The 23,169-nt window shown below is 33.2% G+C and overlaps 1 protein-coding gene across 1 annotated transcript in view; it reads right to left on the bottom strand.

The window, feature by feature from the left end:
- Positions 1-2,809: 2,809 nt before the first annotated feature.
- LOC6646221 (calcitonin gene-related peptide type 1 receptor) overlaps positions 2,810-23,169 on the bottom strand; it is a 44,401-nt gene continuing 24,041 nt past the window's right edge. The window contains 10 exon segments of the mRNA XM_023177829.2: positions 2,810-3,712; positions 4,024-4,152; positions 10,152-10,275; positions 10,627-10,803; positions 10,879-11,105; positions 11,205-11,331; positions 13,909-14,000; positions 14,057-14,163; positions 17,210-17,326; positions 17,415-17,607. Of these exon segments, the coding sequence (XP_023033597.1) occupies positions 3,092-3,712; positions 4,024-4,152; positions 10,152-10,275; positions 10,627-10,803; positions 10,879-11,105; positions 11,205-11,331; positions 13,909-14,000; positions 14,057-14,163; positions 17,210-17,326; positions 17,415-17,556 (1,863 nt within the window). The 5' untranslated portion in view covers positions 17,557-17,607 and the 3' untranslated portion in view covers positions 2,810-3,091.

Genomic DNA, 23,169 nt, shown 5'->3' with positions numbered 1-23,169 from the left:
TATTTGAGTGCTTTAGAGGCCAAAACAGAGAGAAACGTCCACATACCTTTTATACCCTAAATTAGCTTCTAAGATATACTCTATATATGTTATAAAAATTTTTGGCAAATATATCAAGCGCTATATAGAACATATTTGCTTGGTGGAAATCAAATTTAAAATTTGTTTAAACGCATTGTAATATGGAAATATCTAATCCGGGACCAAAGTCCTCTAAATCATTTTTAAGTTACATATATCTCATTAGTTTATCTTTAAAAATATTTCTACTATATAATTTTGACTACGCCCATGATGTGTGCTATAAACAGCAAAGAATTCCTGTGCTTCCATACTGAAGTTCTAAGTATAGAGTTCTTTTGTAGGTAGTTAAGAGCTTACATCTTTTCAAACTCATATGAATGAATGCTGGCTGCTTTTTCATCTTCTGTTTTTGCTGCAAAATGCATTCTCCATTTAATGGGCGGGTAGGTAAAGAGACAGAGAGGATGTGTAGGAGCATAGAGGATGGCGTCAGGACTTGGGTAGTACACGTAAATTGCTTCTCCACTCTCAGCCACACTTAATTAAGCAACTCATCAGACTGGTTTGATGAACAAAGTTTTTGAGAGTAACATCCTAGGAGGAAGTATCTATTTGCACTACTTTTGCTCTACACTCGTACTCACTCACACTGAACTGCGATATAAATGCCATTAAAGCCACATCAAAAAGGGGCAGAGAGAGAGACTGTGGGAAGTGTGGCATGGACAATTCCACCATACATATTGTATATAGTAAATGTCAACAGAATGTTGACAACATTTTGCCATTTATTGGTCTCCATTTGTTGTCCGTTGGCGGTTTTTGTCGTTGTTGTGGTTACTCTTGTTCTGTAACAAAATTAGCCAAGTGCCTGCCACAAGTGGGTTCAACCATTTTGTTTTACAACCTGCAGCACATACATAGTGATAAAAGCCAATTCCTAAAAATGAAAGGAAATGAATTATTTGCTTTGAAATATTATTCTCCTAACAAAACATAAGGTTATTTTCTTGAAGATTTGTTTTCAATTTCATCAATAACTTCTCCAGAACAAAGAATTTGAAATCGGGACTAATAAAAAAATTGTTAAATGAACTCGTTTTTTAAAGTACTCATCTCCAAATGAATGTCTAAATAAATTTTCTTTTCAAAAACGAGTTTTGTTTCAGAAAGAATCTTTGCCATTGCACTAAAAGTTCCATAAGGAAAACATAAAAATAAAATTGCCAAAAATAAACGAGTGTAAAATTTGGTCTATAAGTCAAATATAGGACACATTCGCTTTATGGAACTACATATTTATAATAGCTCGCTCACATGATGAATGGATATGACGTATCTTAAAGGTTAAGATTTTGCAAAAATATACAAATGGTCATTAAGTTGCTTTTTATATTATTTTTCAACATTATGAAATCGTTGGTTAAATTTTAAGATTTAAAATTGCTGGAGAAAAATGAACAACTCTTAAATCGAGAAAATTTTGTATTTTATATATATTTTGTCGTTAAAGGACGAATTGACGAATATTTCTGAGAATTTTTTAACATTCTGTTCTATGGATTTACATTATAAATATTTCCTTCTTCAGAATAATGACTAAATTAAATTCACGAAACATGACTATTCATTATTCTTAATGATTTTAATGTTTACGAAAAGGTTTCCAATTTTTCGCAAATGTGTTTTACCTATAAACAACTTAAAGTTGTATTTTTTTCACTATATGATTTCTCCGAACTCCTCTAAAGATTTTCGTTGTAAATGATAAAGTCAAGAAAAGTGCTCAAATATTTTGATATTCTCTTTTCACTGCAAAAAAGATCAAGCTGGTTCTTCATGGCGCCAAGTTTCTTTTTTAGAATTCGGTTGTAAATGATATAATACGTTTTATAAATAAACTTAACCGAGATTTTTAAACTAACCCAAATAGTTTGCTTAGCTAATTTTCATGTAATAAATTGCCACTTACCATTGGGACTGTGGGTGTTTGTGTTGGTTGCCTTTCAACACTTAGCTGAAAAAAAAACGCGTACATGTACATACACACACTCTGAAGTGTCACTTCTCTGGCTCACTTCAAAAATGGCATTCATTATGTAGAAAAATGTGAGGCACGAGGCACGCGAAGCGCTTTGTTCAGTCAAAAAAACAAAATCATTAAATAAACGCTCCACAAAAAGAAAACAAAAAAGAAAAGTTGACTAATTAACAACACAGTAAAATGTTACATATACATAGATATATATACATACATACATGTGCATGTATGTATATAGAATGGTAGGTATATAGATTTATTTTTCACACACAAGTTCAATTTTCATTTGTTTTTTTTGTTTTTCACATTGATCTAGAAAAAGCATTTTTTTTTGTATATGTATAAATTGTTTTGGGGGGAAAGCTCAGCTTGCATTTGATCTCTTCTTATAGACACTTAACGACAAACAACAATGATAAGAATGATATTTGATATCCACATAAATTCTAGTGATGAAAAACATTTTTAAAAACTAAAATTTAAATAGAAAACTTAACACATGTTGTTGAGGTACATATACATAAATATAAATATATATGAAAGAAAAGTTAGCTCTACTTATAACATCTAATATTTCTCTCTTTAACCCTTGCAGAGGAAAACTATTTAGGAAAAAATTAATTAGATATAGTCTGTGGTCCAGTGAATTTTACAAGTTTCTTAAAGAAAAACATTATATATATATAGTTATAGTAAGTATGATTATCCATAATAAACCACTTTATCTTAGAGAAAAAAGAAAGATAAACTCTTATTTATTTTTCCTGTATATAGTTTATAGATCAAACTTATCACATGGCAAAAAAAAAAAAACAATTAGTTAGTTTTATTTTATTTTTTGAATGTGTCATTAAAGGGTATAAAAATATGTCGAGTATATTAAGCTTAAGAAACGACTGCAAGGGTAGAGGAAATTGATTTTTTCTTATTTATTTTTGTTGTTGTTGTTAATGCTGGTGGGGCGGGTGCTTTGATTTTGACTTTAGTTTTGGTTTTACTTTCACTTCACTTATTGGCTATTGAGATTTATAAAGCCTCATCGGCAATATGTTGCTGATCGGATGAGTTGGAATTATCCAAGCTAACAATGACATTGCCCAGGCCACACTGACTTTCAGATATTTCAGCTCGAGTGCTGCTGCTGGTTGTGGTGATTTCTGTAAAATCCTCTTTTATGGTGGTCATTAAAGTCGTTGGCTTAATGTTGCTGCTGTTACTGTTGTTGCTGTTGTTGCTGTTGTTGTCGTCGTCATCAGCAGTAGCAGTAAGAGCAACAGCAGCAGCAGCAGCGCCACCAACACTTGGCAATTGCTGGCCCTGTGGACCCTGTTGCCTATCCTCCATAAGAGGTTGCCGTTGGCGTGAATGGTCAATGGTTTGTCGTCGAGTGGGCAGGAAATGCATTTTGTTGCGCCAACCATCGATAAGACTCAAGGAACGGGATGTTGCCGATGTCGACAAACTTTGACTGCGTCCTCTTTGCTGTGTAATGGCCTGTTGCTGCTGCTGTTGTTGTTGTTGTTGGTAATGTTGCTGCTGCTGCTGTGGTCCTGAGGATGCACGTCTTTTGCCTTTGCCCTTGCCCTTGCCCATATCCTTTAGTCATACTTTCTCCTCACCCGGCATTGGTGGTCCGCAGCGTACAAACTACAATCAAAAGAACTGAGAATTTGCTATCATGGTGGTTGGCAGGTTTTTGGCAAACGGTGCGCTGGCTGTGTTATAATTTTGTTTCATTAATTTTTATTTCTTTTTCGACCAATTCATGGGTGAGTAAGTGCGTGAGTGAGTCAGTGATTGAGTGTGAGTGTGAGTGAAAGTGAGTGGAGCAATTGGAGAGAGTGTTATGTTACTCATACGCGCCGTAACCCAAAACAAAAAAATATTATAATAAATAAAATTAGCAAGCAAGCAAAAAGGAAGCTAGTGCAGCTCACACAATATACAATAAATCTTACCGAGACCTGAGTGGCTGTATAGGAGTTTGTCCTTGGCCTATTGCTGAAGCAGAGCATACGCCATTTGCGTTTCACTTGGGCAATAACCTCACCATTGAAGAAACAGAACAACGTGGCCACACACAGACCCTGTAACGAAAAAAGGAAAAAAAAAAAATAATAAATACAGCATAAACAGAAGGAGCAAAACTTGTAATACAATTTCGTTATGATATTTCTGTATTTCTGTATTTTTTGTTGCTTATTTCATAACCTGTAAAGACATTACAAAGGGTATAATAGACAAAATGAAACCTTAGAAACATCTTGCAGGGGATCAGTTTAAAAATGTTTCTAAAAGCAAACTTCAATTTCCTTTCTTTTTTATATTTTTTACAAAGTGTTGAATAGTTACCTAATAAGTTTGAAATTACATTTGTAAAAAAAATAAAGTTTGATTTAGATTTTTGTTGTATTCCTAAGCTTTTCTTCATATTGGCAAGTTTGGATATGAGAATTATTTGGACCGACTATTGAGACCAATTGATAAAGTCGCCCGACTTAGATGAAACTTGTTACAAATTTTGATGAGTAAATTAATCAAAGAGTTTAAATTTTACGCAAATTGCTGTGAAAATAACAGATATAGACAAAAATTATAGATAGCCGTCTAAATTATATTTGTAGTCTATTATTTCTGCGCGAGTTATTTCATATAGGGATTCGATCTTGATAGTATTTGCCACAATTTGAAAGCATAAAGTTGTCAAACTAAAACTCTATTGTTGTCGAATGACTCCAATGAAAGCTATATAGTATATACTATAGTGGATTCATCCGACTTCAGAATTTCAAAAAGTTTAACTAGAAGTTGTTTCAACATCACACAGGTTCTAGTTTGCTGGGTATGTTTGTAGTCTACTGCATATTTTCTTGTGGAAAATTTCTATAATTTCCTTTTGCCAACTGGCCACTTCAAGCATAGTCAATTGTAATAACAACCAACACAGGCTTTTGCCCATTTGTCTTTACCATCTTTTTTTCTTCATTTTGTTCCTTTTTCGTTTCTGGCTACCAACTGGCTGAAGACCGATTTCTACTTCCCATTTATATATATGTAAATATTTAATGTATATAGTTCTTCAGTGTACGTGACAGGATTTTCTTCGTGTCGTATTGTAAAGGAAAGGGCTTCATTTGATTGGCAATCAGCTGCTGTCGCAGTTCATTCACAAAACTTCAGTTGGATTGATGGTTTTGGTATTTCTATTTTTTCTCTTGCTTGAGGTAGTGCTGAGCTGTTGATGGTTTCTGTGGTATTTTGCTAGGCGCTATCTTAGATAAGAAACTTGTTTCATATTCATGTTATTTTGTTGTGTGTTGTGTTTGTGTGGGTGTGTATGCAAGTTTTGCCTTTACATTGGATTTACATTGTTGCCCTTTTTACGGTTAGAATTTATCAAGCTTTTTTCTTTCTCCTCATTTCTCATTCCCACTCGCTTGCATTCATTCCGTTTTGTGTGGCTTTTGTTATAATATATTCTCTTTAATACCCTTGCCCATGAAACGGGCATATTCCTGCTGTTATCGAGCTGCTGTTATCTGATAAATGACTATGACTTGAATGGCTCTAATATATGACTTTAGTTGACGCAGACGTGATAAGTGAACAATAAATAAGTCTTTAAAAAAGAACACAAACAGTTAGAGCTCTTTTAAAATTGCGAAATAGGCTTTGAGTGTATTGATTTGATTATTTTCTGGAATTTTTAAGTGCAATTATGGAATTTAATGAAGTGCAATAGAATCTCTAATAGGGAAAATGGAAATCCGAGGTATGGATAAGGAAAACTCAGTTATTTCAGAATACATTTGAACTCTACATGCGTAGGGAAAAATGAGTTTCCCGTGTAGTCAATTGCGCTTAGAATTCGAATTTCGAGAAGGAATTAAGTAAAAAAGACACTCTATACAAAAAAAAGTAGGTCATTATCTAGGAAAATTCTTTAAAGTTGTAGAAAAGTTTCTTAGTTACTTGACGAGGAATCAAACAAACAATAGTAACACAAAGTCTCATTATATAGCCAAAATGAGATACGACTACGCAAAGTAGTTCTTGTAGTTCTCAACTGCTTGAAAGTCCTGGTAGGTTCTTTAACTAGCTTAACATCTGCCAAATTTATGGTGATTATAAGTCCTAAGGCCACAACTTAATAACTAATTTTGGATTCCCTGTCATTATGTGGCATGCTTAAGCTAGTGCATAAGCTATTCGTCATGTCCGAAGTAAAGTGCTATTCCATTTTGGGCCCTAGTTTAATCCCGTACGGATGCTGCTGTGAGCAACCGCTGTGAGCTTATTTTCTCCGCATTTTACTGGCAACAGTTATTAGTCAGCGGGTGTTGGGCCAAACAGGGGGAGGGCGGAATGGGCGTACATATCTTTAGCTGCTAAGAGCATTAGAGAAGAGTTGCTGCCGTTGCTAGTTGTTGTTAGTGTTGCTCTCTTTCATCCATTCTCTGTTTTATCTCTGGGCATCTTTTATAATTGCCATAATTCCGAAGCTTGTCAAAAACGACATGCTAATTATTTTACTAGAATTAAAAGCCAACTCAAATAAATCATAAAACAAAACAAAGCCCAAAAAAAAAAAACTATAGAATGGCCAGAAAAGTGAAACTGTTGGTAAAACCAATTAGCAAAGTAAATGACAAAACTGTAAAATAAAATCAAGTTCACCCTTATTTCTTCTATGTACATATATTATGAATGACAGCTGTCTATAGACAAGTTTCAGAGTTTAATTTTATTTAAATGTTGCTACGAAAATTGTTTTGGGTCTCGATTTAATTGTTTTTGTTGTGATTGTTCTTGGCACCATAATACAACAAATTCTTATACACAAACTTTTTAATGCAGGGATGGATTGAGTGGGACGAAATAGTTTTGCCAACTAAAAAAACTTATCGTGTTAGTGGAAATTTAAGAACTAATTACATTATCATAGGAATTGCTTAGTAAATTTTAATCTGTTTTTAATTATTGTGAAATATGCAGTTTTTTAAGTTAAGATCTTTTATATGTTTGCATTGAAATGAATTTTATAGAATTTTATAAGATGTTTCCTGCTATTATAATGAATTGTTTCGGCTTTATATTATAAATAAATTCGATTTGTTTCTTTTTTATCTTAATACGTAATTTGTTTTAAACTATTTAGAATACTCGATGAAGTCTTATATAGTCTTCTTTTTTCGCTTTCTTATTTTCATATCTAGTAAATATGCAACTATTTCTTAATGATGATTTATGATGAGGGCCCATGACAAAATCCTTAAGTAATTTACCTTGTGTACTTATAAGTAGGATATAAAAAAGAAGGACCTTTATCTTAGCAAAACTCTCATCGAAATCATTTGACCTAATTTACATTAAACTTGATTTCACATTTCAATTCTAAAAATTCCTGTTCAAAAGCTAAATATTAGATAAACCCTCAATTGACTAGTTCCGCTCCTGCTTGCCGTATAATACTAAGCAGCTTTTGTTCTCTCTCTCTCTCTCTCTCTCTCTCTTTCTCTCTCTTTCTTTGTGTGTGTGTGAGAAGAAGCCAAGCTTAATGCAATTTTATATACTTTTATGGCACTTGGCAAAGTTGAGCGCCAAAAATCTTCAGGAAAATCCTAAATTATATGCAGTAAACTTTGCAATTTGTAAAAAAACAAAACAAAACAAAAACATCAACAACGGCACAAGAACAATAACAACGCCAACCGGAAAAAGTTTTTCTTTTTGACTGTCAACTGGCTTTAAGAAAACAAATCTTCCAAACAGAAGAATGAAAGGAAAAAGGATTTTACGGTTTTCTGCTTTTGTCAGAGCCATGGTAGCAGAGGCAAATGTAACGGTAACAATATTTCTATATACGCTTGTCAACTGCAGCTTAGCCACCACACCCACTGGCCTCCCAAGGCCCTTTCATGTTAAGCAGACAGTCAATCGCATATGATGATGGCTGATGAGCTTTGCATTTACAATATGAAATTCCCCATGAAACGAGGTTAACCCCGGGCATCAGATGAAGTCAGATATGGCAAAAGGAATAATTGTGGCTAACAAACGAATTTCAATTTTGATTACAAAATCTGTAACTTGTCTTGTAAATGGCAAGCAACTCTTTCCCAATAGCCTATAACAGAACAAATTAATTCATTAACTTTAAATTATGACTAATTTAGCCCTAACTAACATAACGTTTATCTTTTAATGCAAATTAGACTATGTGTTTATCACAAATTGTTTATACATCTCTCAAAAATTAAAACATTCTTTAGGGAACACGAAATATTTTCTAAATTAATAAAATTATTCTACAATTTTAACTAAATGTCTCAACAATTTTGGAAATAAATAGAATTATATTATGAATTATAAATCATAAATAAATATTATAAATCACAATAATATAAATTTGATGAGCTAAGTCATATAGGAATTTGTTGTCTAACCTTCAACCTAATCGGTTGAAACTTTCAGTTTAACAAAAAAATTTATCCAGGTAAATCAGTTGAAATATTAATTATTGAATGAAAAGGTAAAATATGTATTTCAATAATTTATTCTATTTTTTGTGAACTTTGACTTGAATATAATTTACTTGTTCTATTAGTTTTTTAAATTTTATTTTTGTGTTTATTCCAAAGCTTCAATTCAAATAACATTTTTCAATACTGTTCGTTTCAAGATGACAGAGATGGCGTTAACCAACACTTTTCTGTAATCCCTATACTACAACAGTTTACATCAAGACTCGAATTAGTTATTTTGGATAGTTATTTGAATTAAAAAGGATTTATTATTATTATTATCATTAAAGTGTAGGATAAAGTTGTTTGTAAACTATCAACCTAACTATATTTTACAAGCATCGGCTTAGACGAAAACTACATCCATACACTAGTCTGGGATTCGAACCCTGATCCTCGTAAAAACAATTTGATTTAGTTTTGCTTAATAATGTTATTTATAAATAAAAACTTCATCAATTTTATACATAAGAGGTCGAATATAAGGTCGAATCTATACATTTTATTAAATAGAATCTAAAAAAAAGACCTTTTGTATAGAAATTGCAGCATTGAATTGAATACTTGAATAAGAATCTTATTCAAAGTCTTATTCAACTGATGATTATTGTATCATTATCATTATTGACTAACAAGCATTTGTCCTGATTAAGTACATTGGGACAAGGTAAAATCACTACCCATACATGGTAAAATCTTTCCGCTCACTTCTCACTTATTTTCGAATCATTTTTAAATCGTGTTTTTTCTCCTATAAATAAAAGTTTAATTCATTTTGTTTACTGTTTTTTAACTTATCACGGTGCTTAACTTGACATCCTTTTCGCAAATTCTAATAAAAATCTTCCATTATTATTTGGAAATCATGTAATTTTTGTGTTTGGAATGTTTATTTTTATTATTCTGTTCACTTTGAATTATGCATATCGTTTTTATGACCTTCGACACACCATCACGAAACTCAATTTCTCTAAGTGTATTTTAAGCACCATTGAGGGGTTAAGCTTGAATTGTTTTTATATATGATTTATATGGAATTCGTTTATCTGGCTCTTGATTTTGATTTAAAGTTTAATACACCAAACGCTGATTTATCCAAAACAGTTAGTGTGTTTTGTTGTGTGTGTGTGTGTGTGTGTGTGTGGGAGTGGGGTGTGCGGGGATGTGTGTAGGATTGAGCAATTTAATATGTTTGCCCGGCAACAAAAATACCGATGCCACATGCCGCGTGTCTACATTCATACATATATGCTGCATGCCGCAATGGCTTATTGATTTTAATGAGCTATGCAGCCAGTGGGAGCAAAATAAATATGAGGCGAAAAAAAAAAAATGAAATGGAAAAATGTCAGAAATTTTAATATGCTATTTTGCTGGCTAATAAACCAAAGCAGAAAAGCTCCAACGAGGGAGTTTTAAATCGCTTTAAACACAACAAAAAATATATTTGCCACAAAAACGAGCAAGCACGAAGCATAAACTAAAAACATAACTTTATTTTATTTTTGTTTCTTTTTCTGTTTTTTTTTTGTGTTTTTGGGTTTACAAAACATTTTACTTACTTGAAACGAGGCCGTAAAAGCTGAAATGATTTCGTATGTATTCTCCCAGGGATGTCCGGGCGCAGGACGAAATGGTGTAACAATATACTGAAGGCCAAGCAGCGGCACCAACAGCAATGTGGCACTAAGATAAAGAGAAACAGAGAGAGAGAGAGAGAGAGAGAGAGTGAGAGAGACAGCGAGGGGAGGGATAATGGGGGAGTTAGATGGGATTGTAATCATACTTAAAATGCAAGTCAACGCGGCGTATGCGTAATTTAAAATGTAAAATTAAGGCTAAAACTTTCAAGTGGCAAACGAATAAACAAAAGGCAAAGGCATAAAATATAATTACGCATACGCCCCCGAGGGTCTGGTTTTTCTTCCTTTCAGTTTCACTTTCAGTTTCAGTTTATTGTTATATTGAATTTGCTTTGAAGAGAGTGGACAAAAAAACAAAACCTAAAAGAAGAAAAAAAAACCAAATAAAACTCACCGAAATGCCTGCAGGATTGTCCGTGATGGTCCACAGCTGCCTTGTATACTGGCCGGAGCATTCAACTTTAACAGTACCACACGTACAATATTGCAAAGGAACAACAGATTGAGGAACATCGAAATGCAGACAGGAACGACCAGAATGTTGTCATAATCGGTGGGATTCATCCAACAACTAACGGATGGTAGAACGTGGACATCGTTGAATGAATATGAATTGCAAATAAGCTTGTCGTCTCAATTCACTTACTGCATATTCTGTTCGATGGTGCCACCCAAGCCACGGGCCAGACTATACACCGATATGACAATGGCCGGTGAGCCCCAACCAAAAGCTATTAGCCATTTGACCAGTTTCTTCTCCGATATGAATGCAGCCACCAACACCGTATGCAGATAGAAACCCTCGCACAACATCCACGAATAGTTTGAGAGCAGAAAATAGTGCAACGTAATATGCAACGCCACACATCGCATCTAAAATGCGAAAGAGAGAAAGTGGGAGAGTGTGGGGAGGGGAATCGATTAGGTTTATCTGTCAACTAACTAACTGAAATTGTGTTTGTGTTTGCCTACCGGACTATGGTGCAATAGCTCTGAATTGGGCATGACCAACGAATACCAAATTAGCCAAAGCGAATTGTTTGCCGCAAATGAGGCAAATAAATTCATATGCAACGTGATGCGGGCACATTTCAATGATCTGCAATTAGAAAAATATATACCCAAAGTAATGACTTAATTAAAACAGTTGTAATAAAGAAATTAAAAATTACATCATTTTGGAGGTTTATATGTCCAACTGATTAAAATTTGATAGAAACCACTTCCATGTCAAATTTAGTAGAGAGAATCAAGCAAACAAAAAGGTTTTCTCATAACATCTAAACATTCTTTTAACTCTAATTGTAAGTCGAAGTTCTACTAACTGTGCCTTCCATGCACCTTTTTGTGTCCTTTGCTGATAATCTGCTCAATTTTCTTACCCTCTACTTAAAACATATATCCTTTCCTATTTATCTCATAGGCAGTCCTCGGTAGATGAGTTGTCTAAGTGGCACAGTCATTTAGTAACTGAACTACGAGGATCCGGGTTCGAATCCCAGGCTAGTGTATGGATGTAGTTTTCGTCTAAGCCGAAGGCCTTAGTTGCCAGTGCTTGTAAAATATAGTTAGGTTGATAGTTTACAACTATATCCTATACTTTAATAATAATAAATTATCTCATAGATAGCTTTAGCTTATATGTTTTTATCTGTTTGTCTGTATTTCCATGTGAGTTTTTTTAAGAACTGTGGCTACGTACATATATTATATCTCAACAAAACTTGATGATACGCTACAAGACACAACCAAACATCAGTTGAGTTAAGTACGAGAATTGAGGCAAATTTGCTCTCAAAAGTATGCAACAAACAGTTCAAAAAGTTTACTATTTAAACATAGAAGCACTAACCATAGGGTTTTCCCGAAGTTCTCTGGGGTTCCATGACCAGGCTAGCGTTTGCAATCAAAAAATCATGAGTTTGTCCCATCTATGTGTTCTATGGTTAGTGATAGAAGTTTTGAAATAGATTGTGTTCAAACCAAAATTCATCATAGCAATCATTGCTTATAAAACTTATAAATTTTTTGGAAATAATGAATACTCATCATGCCTATTTCATACTTTTAGGGGCAAAGTTAACCGATATCACAGTCCTAGATGTTAGTTTGGATATTAAAACTAAACAATCTTTTCCTTTTTCTAGCAAACCTTGATACTTTAGCCATGATTTGTAATAAACACCAAGTTTCATTTCACTTAAATTGATTGAGATTGATTAGATTGATCAAAAATTTATATATAAACTTTCAGAGGTCATAAACGTCTTTTTCTCAACAAACATTTGACGAATTTTTTAAAACACTCTGCAAGGGCATAAAAATTTCATTGAAATCGTGAATATTTTTTAAATATTTGTTTAAGCTCTCAAAAATAATTCACTATAATTGTTTAAAAATAAATTTGAATGTATATTTTTTTTAAATTTAAAAATAAAACTAAAATAGAGCAATGTCTCATAAGTAATTATATTTTCTTTGAGCTTAAAAATATAATTCTGTGTTAACTTTAAATTTGAGTTATCGGCAATTTTAATTTCGTTTAAGAAATTGATTACGAGATCTAAGACCATTGAAATGCGAGTAATTTGACTATAAACGTTTAATAGACTGAACGCTTCTCGTATTGAGCAATAAAGTTTCGAATATTTGCAATTTCTAGAGCATTTGTTTATTGTCTGTCTTTTTATTTGCTTTTTATACACTTGCAAAAGGTACTATGGGCCTCCTCAAACGGTCCCAAGAATGAGTAGACATTAAATGGAATGCATTTTACGTAATTTTACAAAATCGATTTGACAAGTTGTTGGCAATGAATTTGTTTAAATATAAAATTTTAGAAATTTTCCATAGACCAAAACCATTTGCAAGGGTATACAACTATCAGCATATCGAAAGTTAGTTTGGTTCTTTGGGGTTTCTACAAATATTGACATTAATTTTGCATTCTTGCACGATGACAATCAGTGAAAGAGACAGCGAGATACAGATAGACAGAGCGAGAGACATAGAGATGTTAAAGTTCATTTCATGTCCCAGGAAATTGTTTTTACCAGAATCTTCTTGCTGATTTCCATATCGATTGAATATAAGGAAAATTGAATTTATTTTAAATTTAATTTACAGTTCGAAACTTTTCTCGTCGTTCTGCAACCTTTTTATCCCCCTTCTCTTATATACATTTAATTAAAATTCCTCTACATTTGGTCACATTGCATTGTGATTAAAGTTTTAATTATCATGAAATTCTCACACGTCTCCGACCCTCTGGCAAATATTTTATTTGCCTTTTACAAAACACTTTTCCTAGATATATATATGTATATAGAGATGTTTGTATCTTCTCTCTTGCTCTTTATACAAACAAACTGTACAAACTAATTGCAGTGCAGATACTCGGGGAAATTAATCGATATCCTGCCAGAGCCGTCTAAATGCCAGAGATGTGAGCTAAAAAGAAAACTGTATTTTCCTCATTTCCTACCTAGCTACCTACCCCCTTTCAGGGGTAAGTGCGAGTCTTTGTGTGTGTATTTTGCTTGATTAAGCGCATTTGTTTAACAAATAAAAGTCACTTTTTTGGCGCCACTCTCACAGCTGCAGCATCAGCAGCATGGATGCTGGTTATTGGTGGTCGGTAATAATCGCTTTGAGTGGTTTTTCATGCTCAACTTACTTGAAATAACCCAATATGGCCAATGACAGGAGAATGGCCAACAATGAAATGCCATAGCCAATCTCATAGATCAGATTCACACTGTGCTTAAACTGGCAAAAGAGGATTAATTAACTATTGAAATTAATTTGTATCCATTCATACTTACCTCTAAATCGTCGAGATTAACGCAGGTTGTATAGTTCGACCAGGTTTTGTTGGTCAAAGGATGTTTAAACCATTCACCATGTTGATCGCACTCCTTGTGGGCATATCCTGAAATCAAAAAGGTATTGATTAAGCGAGGCTTATTAGTCAAATGAGCCAGTAAATAAGCCATTTCTATACACTGCTGGTCAAAATAATAGGTCTAGGCTTGGCTATTGTACACAAAAATTATTCTAAGGCAAGCTTTGCATAGGAAAAGTTCTTCCAATTCGTTTCAAAGCTGTTTTGTTCATTTTTACTACGAAATTAGTGTTGAGAAATTAAAAAATGTGTTAGTGTTAGAATTCCTACACGATGCTACACTGTTTATTCTCAAAATAATGTCAAAATTAAAGTAAATGTTTATAACAAAGTTTCCTACAACTTAGTAGAGCGAACTTCGAAGACCAATATCCGTTTTGAAATCTATCACTTTTCTTTCTAAGGACATAAGTTCGCATTGTGTTTTCAATTTCAAGTGTAACAGGAAACTTTAACAACTAGTTTCCTGATTCCTATTGCTTTGTCCAGCATTGTGTGAGATTCAATTCAATTGTTGAATATTTACTTGGTTGACTTATTTCTCATATCACAAATTGAAGAATGTTTTGTTCTGGTGTAGGAATTTCATTTTGCTTGAGGTTACATTTTTCGTTTTTTTTTTTTTTCGTTTAGCTATATTCAAACATTTATCGCCATTTGGCACGCAGGAGGAAAATCACGTATACGCTCTCTCTGTGGTAGATAAGTAAGGCAAAAAACAGCGGAGAGCAGAAAAAAAACACACACACACACACACACCAGCCACATCCGTCGACCGGAAGTGCCATAAAAGTTAATGGCGAAGCCACAGTGAGGAGAAAACCAGCATATAATCTTGTTGTTGTCCCCCAACCTTCACCATTCCGCTCTCGACTATCCCGGGCCAGCTGAAAGTAGAACTCGAACTCCAAAAACTTCCCTTTCTTCTCCTCCCGCTCCTTCTCCATGGTACTCCTATTACTTTTTTTTTTGGTTACTTCCTTCTTACATTTTGCTGTCATATTTGGTTATAGCTGCAAAAGTCATTGAACTTTTTTTTCTTCTTTCTCTCTTCTATGGGTCGTAGATGGTGATGGGGGGCGGAACATTTGTTTGGGGTGTGGTGTCTCAGGGGTTTGCATGCAAATTGTAATGATTTATGCCATAAATTGGCTCTACAATAATATTTGTATACATTTCGAATTCTAGCCAAAAGGTAATTTACCTTTACATGTAATTCTTTCTTACGGTATTTTTTTCGTTTCGTTTTGTTCATAAATTTAATGCTCGAGTTAATTTTTTTTTTGTATATTTTCCATAAGGTTTGCATAATTAATTGATTGACTGAGAGCAAAGATATACCTTATTATTGTTTGAGTGTTGTTGTTATTGTTGTTCATTAAAATTAAAATAAAATTGTTTGGTTAATTCATGAGGCTTTCAGACCCAATTTGCTGTGTGTGTGTGTATGTGGTTGCGTATGTGGCCTCCCCTCTCCCTTGGTAATTGAAAATTAATTGCCATATACATGTATGTTTATAGGCAAAAAGCGTTTAATTTGTTTTATAGTTAAATAGTTAAATAGATTTCCGGTTAATTTTTTTTTTATATTTAAATATATTAATTATAGATGCTGTCAAACAAAATGCATCAATTAAGTATATGAAATTTACAAAATAAAATAATATTAAATTGTAGGCAGGTTTTTAAGTTTTGCTTAAAGATCACAATTTGAAAAAAGTAAAGACATGAATTTGATTAATCGTTCAAAAAGTTAAAAAGTTTAAGATCTGCAAAATTGAGGTTCTTTAAGGATTATTCAGAAATTTAGCATATTCTATTTTCCTCAGACTGTATTTTGGACAATTTCTTATTGATCTCAAAATGTTATGATCATAAGTAAATGGTAAATTGAATAGTAATTATTTTGAGCCGATGTTTCATTAATCTCACTTCAAATGGTGAAAAGTAAAATATTGGTAAAACATTAGGAAATGTTAAAACAATTCATTTAAGTTTAATTTTAAAGTGTAAACTGAATTTTTAGTTTAAATTCAGAGCTTAATTTTCGAATTAATATAAATTAAGCACTATCTATTTAAATAAGTTTTCAAAAATTTAAGAATATCTTTTAACACAAATAATTTAACTGACAGATCCTATTTTGTACTATTAATATTCTGCAAAGCTATTAAATTTATTATTTTAGTTTGTTCATTTAATAGTACTGATTGGCATTATCCTTTAATCCATATAAAGCTCAGCATAAAATAATATATAAAAGTAAATAAAGCAGACAAACTAATATTAAAAAGAAACATAGTAATTTATTGCAAGTGTGTAAAGTTCTGACTAAAGCAAACAACACTACTAATTCTACTATACGATGTAAGTCGTCAGTAAATTATTAATTTATTGATTTTTGCTTTGATTTTCAGCTTGGCTAATATCTTGCGATTTACATGGCCCTTTAAAAGGAAGATATAAAAGAAAGGGAGAAAGATTTTCTAAGGCTTGCAGATAAAATTTGAATATTTATGGCAACATCTGAATGTGTGTTTATGTGTGTGTGTGTTGGAAAAGCTTGTTTATTCCACACTCTCGCATTTTCTCTTTTTCTTTTTTTTTTTTGGTTGTGCACCCCTGCAACATGTTTCCGATTGATTGGCTGTGTTTGTTATAAATATTCAAAAAGAAGTATCAGCAGCCCAAAAGTATGCTACATAAATTGGGGATAAGGTTATGAAATCAAAGGTAAAGAACTCAGCCAATTAGCATGTGTGAGAGAGAGAGTAAAAGCTTCATTACGATGGATATATCGAAATATATATAGAAACATTATTTCCGCTGGGCAACAAGTGAGTGTGTGTGGCTCGCTCGTTTGTGTGTGTACGTAGAGGGGTGTGGTTTTATTTATTTAAATACATACATAGATATATATATCCTGCAGACAACAACAAGCAAAATGAACTTTTATTCTTGTCAAATGCAGATATATCCAGACAGAGATACAGAGTCAAAACGGATGTGAAAGTTGCTTTGTGTATTTTCTCGCTGCTTTTTTTTTAGCTCTCTAGTTGTGCGTTTTACTTACTCAGTGGATCGAAGCCAGTGATAAAGTCCGGACACCGTTCGTAGGCAGTAGTGCCAGCGGCCGTATCCGGCCAACAGAGCCAATCATCAAAGGTACCCGCACAATGTGGCACAGAATCTGAGCACCAAAAAGAAAACAAGTGGAAACATTCAACGCACATTTTCGTGGAAAGCGAGACAGAGTGAGGAAAATCATTTACTCTCACCTGAGATTTGACTGGCATTGAGTCGGGCCTGACAGGCTTGACGTAGTGCATCAAAATCGGGTCCACTTTCGGATACTGCCACGGCGCTGGCTCCTTCTGCCGTTTCACCCGAATCGCTGCTTCTATTACTATGCTCACTCATCGTGTTTCGTCTATTTAGTTGCCAGCTGCATTCAAATTCAAGTTATTTCAGCTGTAACAGAAAATTTTGCAATTATTTTTGCGAGGCTTTTAATAAATTTCAATGCATTTATTTATATGAGGGTGTGTGTGAGTGTGTGTGTGTGTGCGTGTGTGTTTATAACTCGCGCTTCATTGCATTTCTCCCGTTTCTGTTTGTGTTTTACAGCTGGTTTGCAATGAGAATTTAATTGGTTTTACGGCTTTTACATTTCAGTTCATTTTTATTTTAATGCCCGCCATTTTATGTATGTGTATGGTAAAAATTGAAATGGCTATCCCGAAAAGTATACCCTTGATAAATGTATTTGGTGCACAGGCACAGGGTCAGGCTATATAGCCTAGCTATATATCACGCGAAGGAATATAAATTCCGGCAGCTTAAAGAAATTGAGCTTTGGCTGGTCGAATTCGATTGTACCCTTTAATTAACAAGAGATTGGGGAATAAATATTATTTAAAAACCTTTTTAAAAAGTATTAATCTTATAGAAACTTCTGTTTTTTTCTTCCTCAGTATCAATATACCGCTTTCTCCTTGTAATCTTTTAGTAGATTTAGATTTAAAAATCTGTCTCTCTATTACTGAGGACTAGGATTAGATCATCTAAAAATCCATCGAAAATATAACTTAGTGTTCTGAACTTAAAAGTAGAAAGTTATAAAACTAAATTATAGATATCTGAATATCAAATCGTTTTAAATGTTTGCTATGTCTTTTCAAATGTTTTTCCCATTTGTTTAAATTGTTTAATCATATAAAATTCATTGATCGATCTAGTATTAATATAGCAATCTATTGGTATAGTAATCTCAATAGTTTATTATCTGTGTACTTCAATCTATTTCTATCAGATCTTTGATAAGAAGATGTAAGCTTATGGAAACTCTGATATCGTCTGTATGTCTGATATCATCTGATATCGTCTGTATGTTAAACTAACAGATAATTTTTCTTCTGAAATCAATTAACGCTCGAAATATAGTGTTTCTCTAACGATCCTTTATCGAAAATATATGATTTTATCTGTCGGAAATACAACGATCTTATAATACATTTGTCTAACATCAGCTATTTTCTGTTGATATAATGAAGAATGTTTCTGTGAACATTTCAGTTTTTGATGACGTATAATGTTAAATGATAGTAAAATCTCTTGATTCGCTTAATAACTTCTTGATTAGTTCTATAAACTGATTACTACATTTTGTTATTTCTTTGTCACCTTTGATGCTGATAAAAGGTCTCACAATTTCACAAAATTTCGTTTACAGGGTATATGGGCTTTTTTTTTTATTTGTGGTACACTGTCGACAATTAAATATCGATCAGATTGCAATATTTAATTAATGAACAATAAAACCATTGACAAATAAAAGCAAATAAATCTCAGCAAATGCTTTAAAGGGTCTCATGACCTTTTCAAGAAAAAACAAACAAGTGTCCATTTGCTGCAGACTTGACTTGTGTTTTTAAGAGATTGCTAAAATAACTTATGCAAGAGCATAAAGGAGGATTGAAGCATAAAGAGATATGCACAGAAAAGTTGTAAAAATATACAAAAAAAAAAACATGTTGCACTAAACTTAGTATGTCAAACTGAAAGTAGATTAAATGGATAAAACAAATAAACTCTATATACATAGATCTTCTTGTGTGTGTGTGTGTACTTTTATGACAAAACTTGCATAAATTTTCTTACACAAAGTTGCATTTTTTTTTTGTTGTATTTCTCGTTTTGTGAAAAGAGTTGTAAAATCCTTTGTTTATTTTTTTTCTCAAAATAAAACAAATGCACAGCTATTGAAGAGAATTTTTATGCATTCAACCTTAACAACATGCCCCCCAAAAGTATGCAAAAGGCAAATGTTTGTACAGGTTTTTGCGAGCAATCGATGAGCATTGAAATGGAAAGCATCATCAAATCGATGACCGGTGAAGAATCTACCGCAATGAAGAGACCGAGTGAGAGACTGAAATTTTGTGATTTGCCAAAGTGACAGAGAATAGCAGAGTAAACACACAGACAACATGAAAAGGGGTGAGGGGGGGTAAAATCGGGCGAATTGCTTTGGCAATCAGCAGTATTTTGGCCTTCCCCAGTTTCCAGTTGTTGTAATCTCATCGTTTAGGCAAATTGCTGTTCCTGATGCACTTAAAACAGATGCAAGCCGAATTGAATTGGTAATGGAAATGTTTCTTTGGATTAAAATTGCAGATGAAGAGCTACATGCTTCGGTTGGATAACCTTGTCAATGGTTTTTATGTTGAACGATAATACTACAACTACACAGAGAGAGAGAGAGTGGGAGAGAGACAAATTTGGTTATTAACTTGGTCCTTTTGCTCGTAAAAATAACACTCGAACGAGCAAAAAGGAACCACTTAAATTTTTACGAGGCCCAAGGCACAATGACGGGGCGACTCTTGTTGATATCACAAAAGGGCGACAAACTTGCCCATAAATCTTTTGCCATTGAACTTACTTGCAGCCCACGGCCACAGGAGGTGAAATGAGTTATCAATTTCACAGCTTCGCCAAGATCTTAAGGTTGAAAAGTCAAAAAAAAAAAAAACGAAAACGAATCTATTCAAGAACTTAAATGAAGTGAAACCACTGCTTGAATAGCCTCTAAAGAATACTTTTTAGCTTCTGCGCCTAACCTATGGTCTTTCTCTTTCTATCTCTCTTTCTCTCTATGCCCTCTATATATACATATATATATGTTTTGTGGGCGTGGCTGTGTGATAATAAAAATATTTTTACGACAATGCGCGAAACTCACGCAAAACGTTGGCAATAACAGAAATTAGCAATAAAAATGTGTGGGCGAGAAAAAAAAAGTGCCTAGGCGAAAAGTAAGTAAAAGCAAGGAGATGGAGACGGTTGAACCCAGCTGCTAATGCTTTTCGGTTTGGTACTAGAATCGTAAATTGCATTTGATAAAAGTAACACGAAGAAGCAAAGGAAAACTTCAATAAAATGCCAAGAAAACATATAAAAAGTCTCATTCCCTCTCTCTCTAGCACTCTATGCTTACCTCACACACTCCAGAAAAATGTAAGAAACATGTGTTGAACTCATAGTGGTGGTTGACACGTTTTCCATTAAACTATCATGAGAACAAGAACAAACGCAAAGCCAAAAAAAAAACCCCAGGATACAATAATGAAAAGGTAAGAAAAATCTGCCTGAATGCTTCGTGAGCCTAAGATTTCCGCTCCACGATCCACATGACGTATGAGTAATGAAAATTTTTCACTTCTCTAATTCCAAGTGCTCGTTGACTGGCTCCTTTAGTGTGTGCCTGTCAGCACTCTCTTAACATTTCATGTACCTATAGTTTATCATTGCAAAGTGTTTTTCATTTTCAGTTTTTAAACAGAATTTATTAGACACATAAATCATAAAGACCTCACAAACGCAAAATACACACACATAAGTTCACTCTGTCGTTGGCAGCTTTGTCTCCCTCCTCAAACTCTCTCTTTCGCTCTATCTCTAGAGGGCACTCAATTTGATTTATGCTCAACAGCATTTGATTCAATGGAATAAACTGGCAAATAACAAATAAAAAGGCATCCAAAAAAGATCCCTAATAATTGATGCGGGGATGAAAGTAATTAATGTTTCATTTTGAAAACAACATACAACTAAAAAAAAAATTATGAAAATATACATACATATGTGTATATAAAAGAAAAATCAAAACAAAGTCCAAAGCTTACTTTAAATACCAGCAGAAATTGTGTTCAAAATCCATGAAATCTATCATACCCAGTGCCAGTTAAATGGTCTAAAAGGGCATATGAGCTAGATTTGAAAACTATAATCTAATTTTATTTTTCAACTATCCTTTAAGATATCCATTACCATAAATTCTTATCTACAGCAATGTGATAAATGTTTCGTTTATATATATTCAGTAGGGAATGCTCGATTACACATTGCCACATATAACAATGCTTCAGGTGCTCTCATATCCTGTCAGCAATCCCGACAGATGAGACCACAGAAACAGAGAAGGGTCTCAGTGGTTTTTCCCGCTTGAAAGTGCTGAAACTGCAGGCGGCAAAAGAAAAAGGCTAAAAGAATTGTGCGCAAATTTATGAGGTCCTTATGCATTTTTAAAAACCTTAATAAATGCCTGGAGTATTTTGCTCCTTAACATAATTGAACCCTGAAGGTAACTTGGCACCTGTAGCTTCTGGGTAAAAACAACATTAATTTTGACAGTGATTACAAATATTCTGCTAAAGGGTATCAAAACAGTCGTTACTCAAATAACACTGTTGAATTTGTTGTATTTATTATTTATTTTTGGGAACGCATTTGTTAACACAAAAGCTTTTACGATTTTTGTATATTTTTTATCAATTCTTTTCTTTATTTTTTTTTTTTTTTAAAACATTGTCAACACGAAAAAATATTATTGCTGGCTAAATTTTTGTACTTCATTTTTTTCATCATGCCCTAGAGTGTGTATAAATATGTGTGTGTGTGTTCGTATGTGAGTGATTCGTTGAGAAAAAAGTGGGATTTCCCAAGCTAGATTTTTATGGATTGAAACGTTGATTGAGTTTTTTACAATTCCACATTTTCTCGGTATTCTTTTCTTTTTTTTTATGGAACAAAAAAAAAATCAATAGAATTGGCAATTTATGTCATTTGTGACATGTTGGGAAATGCAATAGGCAAACCATATGGTGTCTGCTAACATTGCTTTATACTCGCGAAATCCGATTTGAATGCAATAAGCCTGCAAACAAATGGTTTTAGTGAGTTGATTTGTATATTTGAACATCAATTTCTATAGATGGATTTTATTTAGTGTTTAAATGTGGCTAATAATGACAAGTTTTGGCATCAATGGTAAGCTCTTAAGCCAATATTTTATCAATGACAGATCAATAATATAAATGGCCATTAGCAATTGTAATTTGTGAAATCGAAAACATTTTATTTTAGTTCAAGCCCATTAAAATACAGATATTATATACATATTAATGGGATTTTTAATTGGAAATAAATTGTCTCATTTATTTATTGCTTATTAAAGTTAATTTAACTGCCTTTTGCCTGTGTATATTTTAATTTTATATTTAAAGTATCTTCGTCTTTCTCGTATTGCCAATTTTAGCTGTTATTTCAAAATTTAGCGGGCCTTAACTGAATTTAGCGGTTTCTGGTGACACGCGATCAGAGCTACTTGCATGATGTGGCAACACTGTTATTTTTTTCTTTTTGGGTAAAGTTTGTTGCGCAAAGCAAAATGATTGTTGATTTTTGTTATTTCGTTTGTGTGCAAAGAATACATAATGTGTAAATAAGTTAAATGTGCATTAAGTAAATACAGTTATATTATTCTATTTGCAAAACGAATCAGTTTGATGTGCGCTGAAATGCAGAGAAACATTTTTTAAGGCTCCGCTGGCCATAGTGTGTGAAAGAGAAAGTGAATAAAGATGCAGTGCAATGCAATGTATGTACATACATAGACATATGTATGTGTGGGTAAATTAAATTGGCATTAAGTTCATATAATAAGTGCTAGTGCTTTTTCTATTCTCAAAT

This window comes from Drosophila willistoni (assembly GCF_018902025.1).
Source record: "Drosophila willistoni isolate 14030-0811.24 chromosome 2L unlocalized genomic scaffold, UCI_dwil_1.1 Seg72.1, whole genome shotgun sequence".
Taxonomy (NCBI): domain Eukaryota; kingdom Metazoa; phylum Arthropoda; class Insecta; order Diptera; family Drosophilidae; genus Drosophila; species Drosophila willistoni.
The sequence above is the reverse complement of the archived record's forward strand: the minus strand, read 5'-3'. Positions and strand labels throughout refer to the sequence as shown.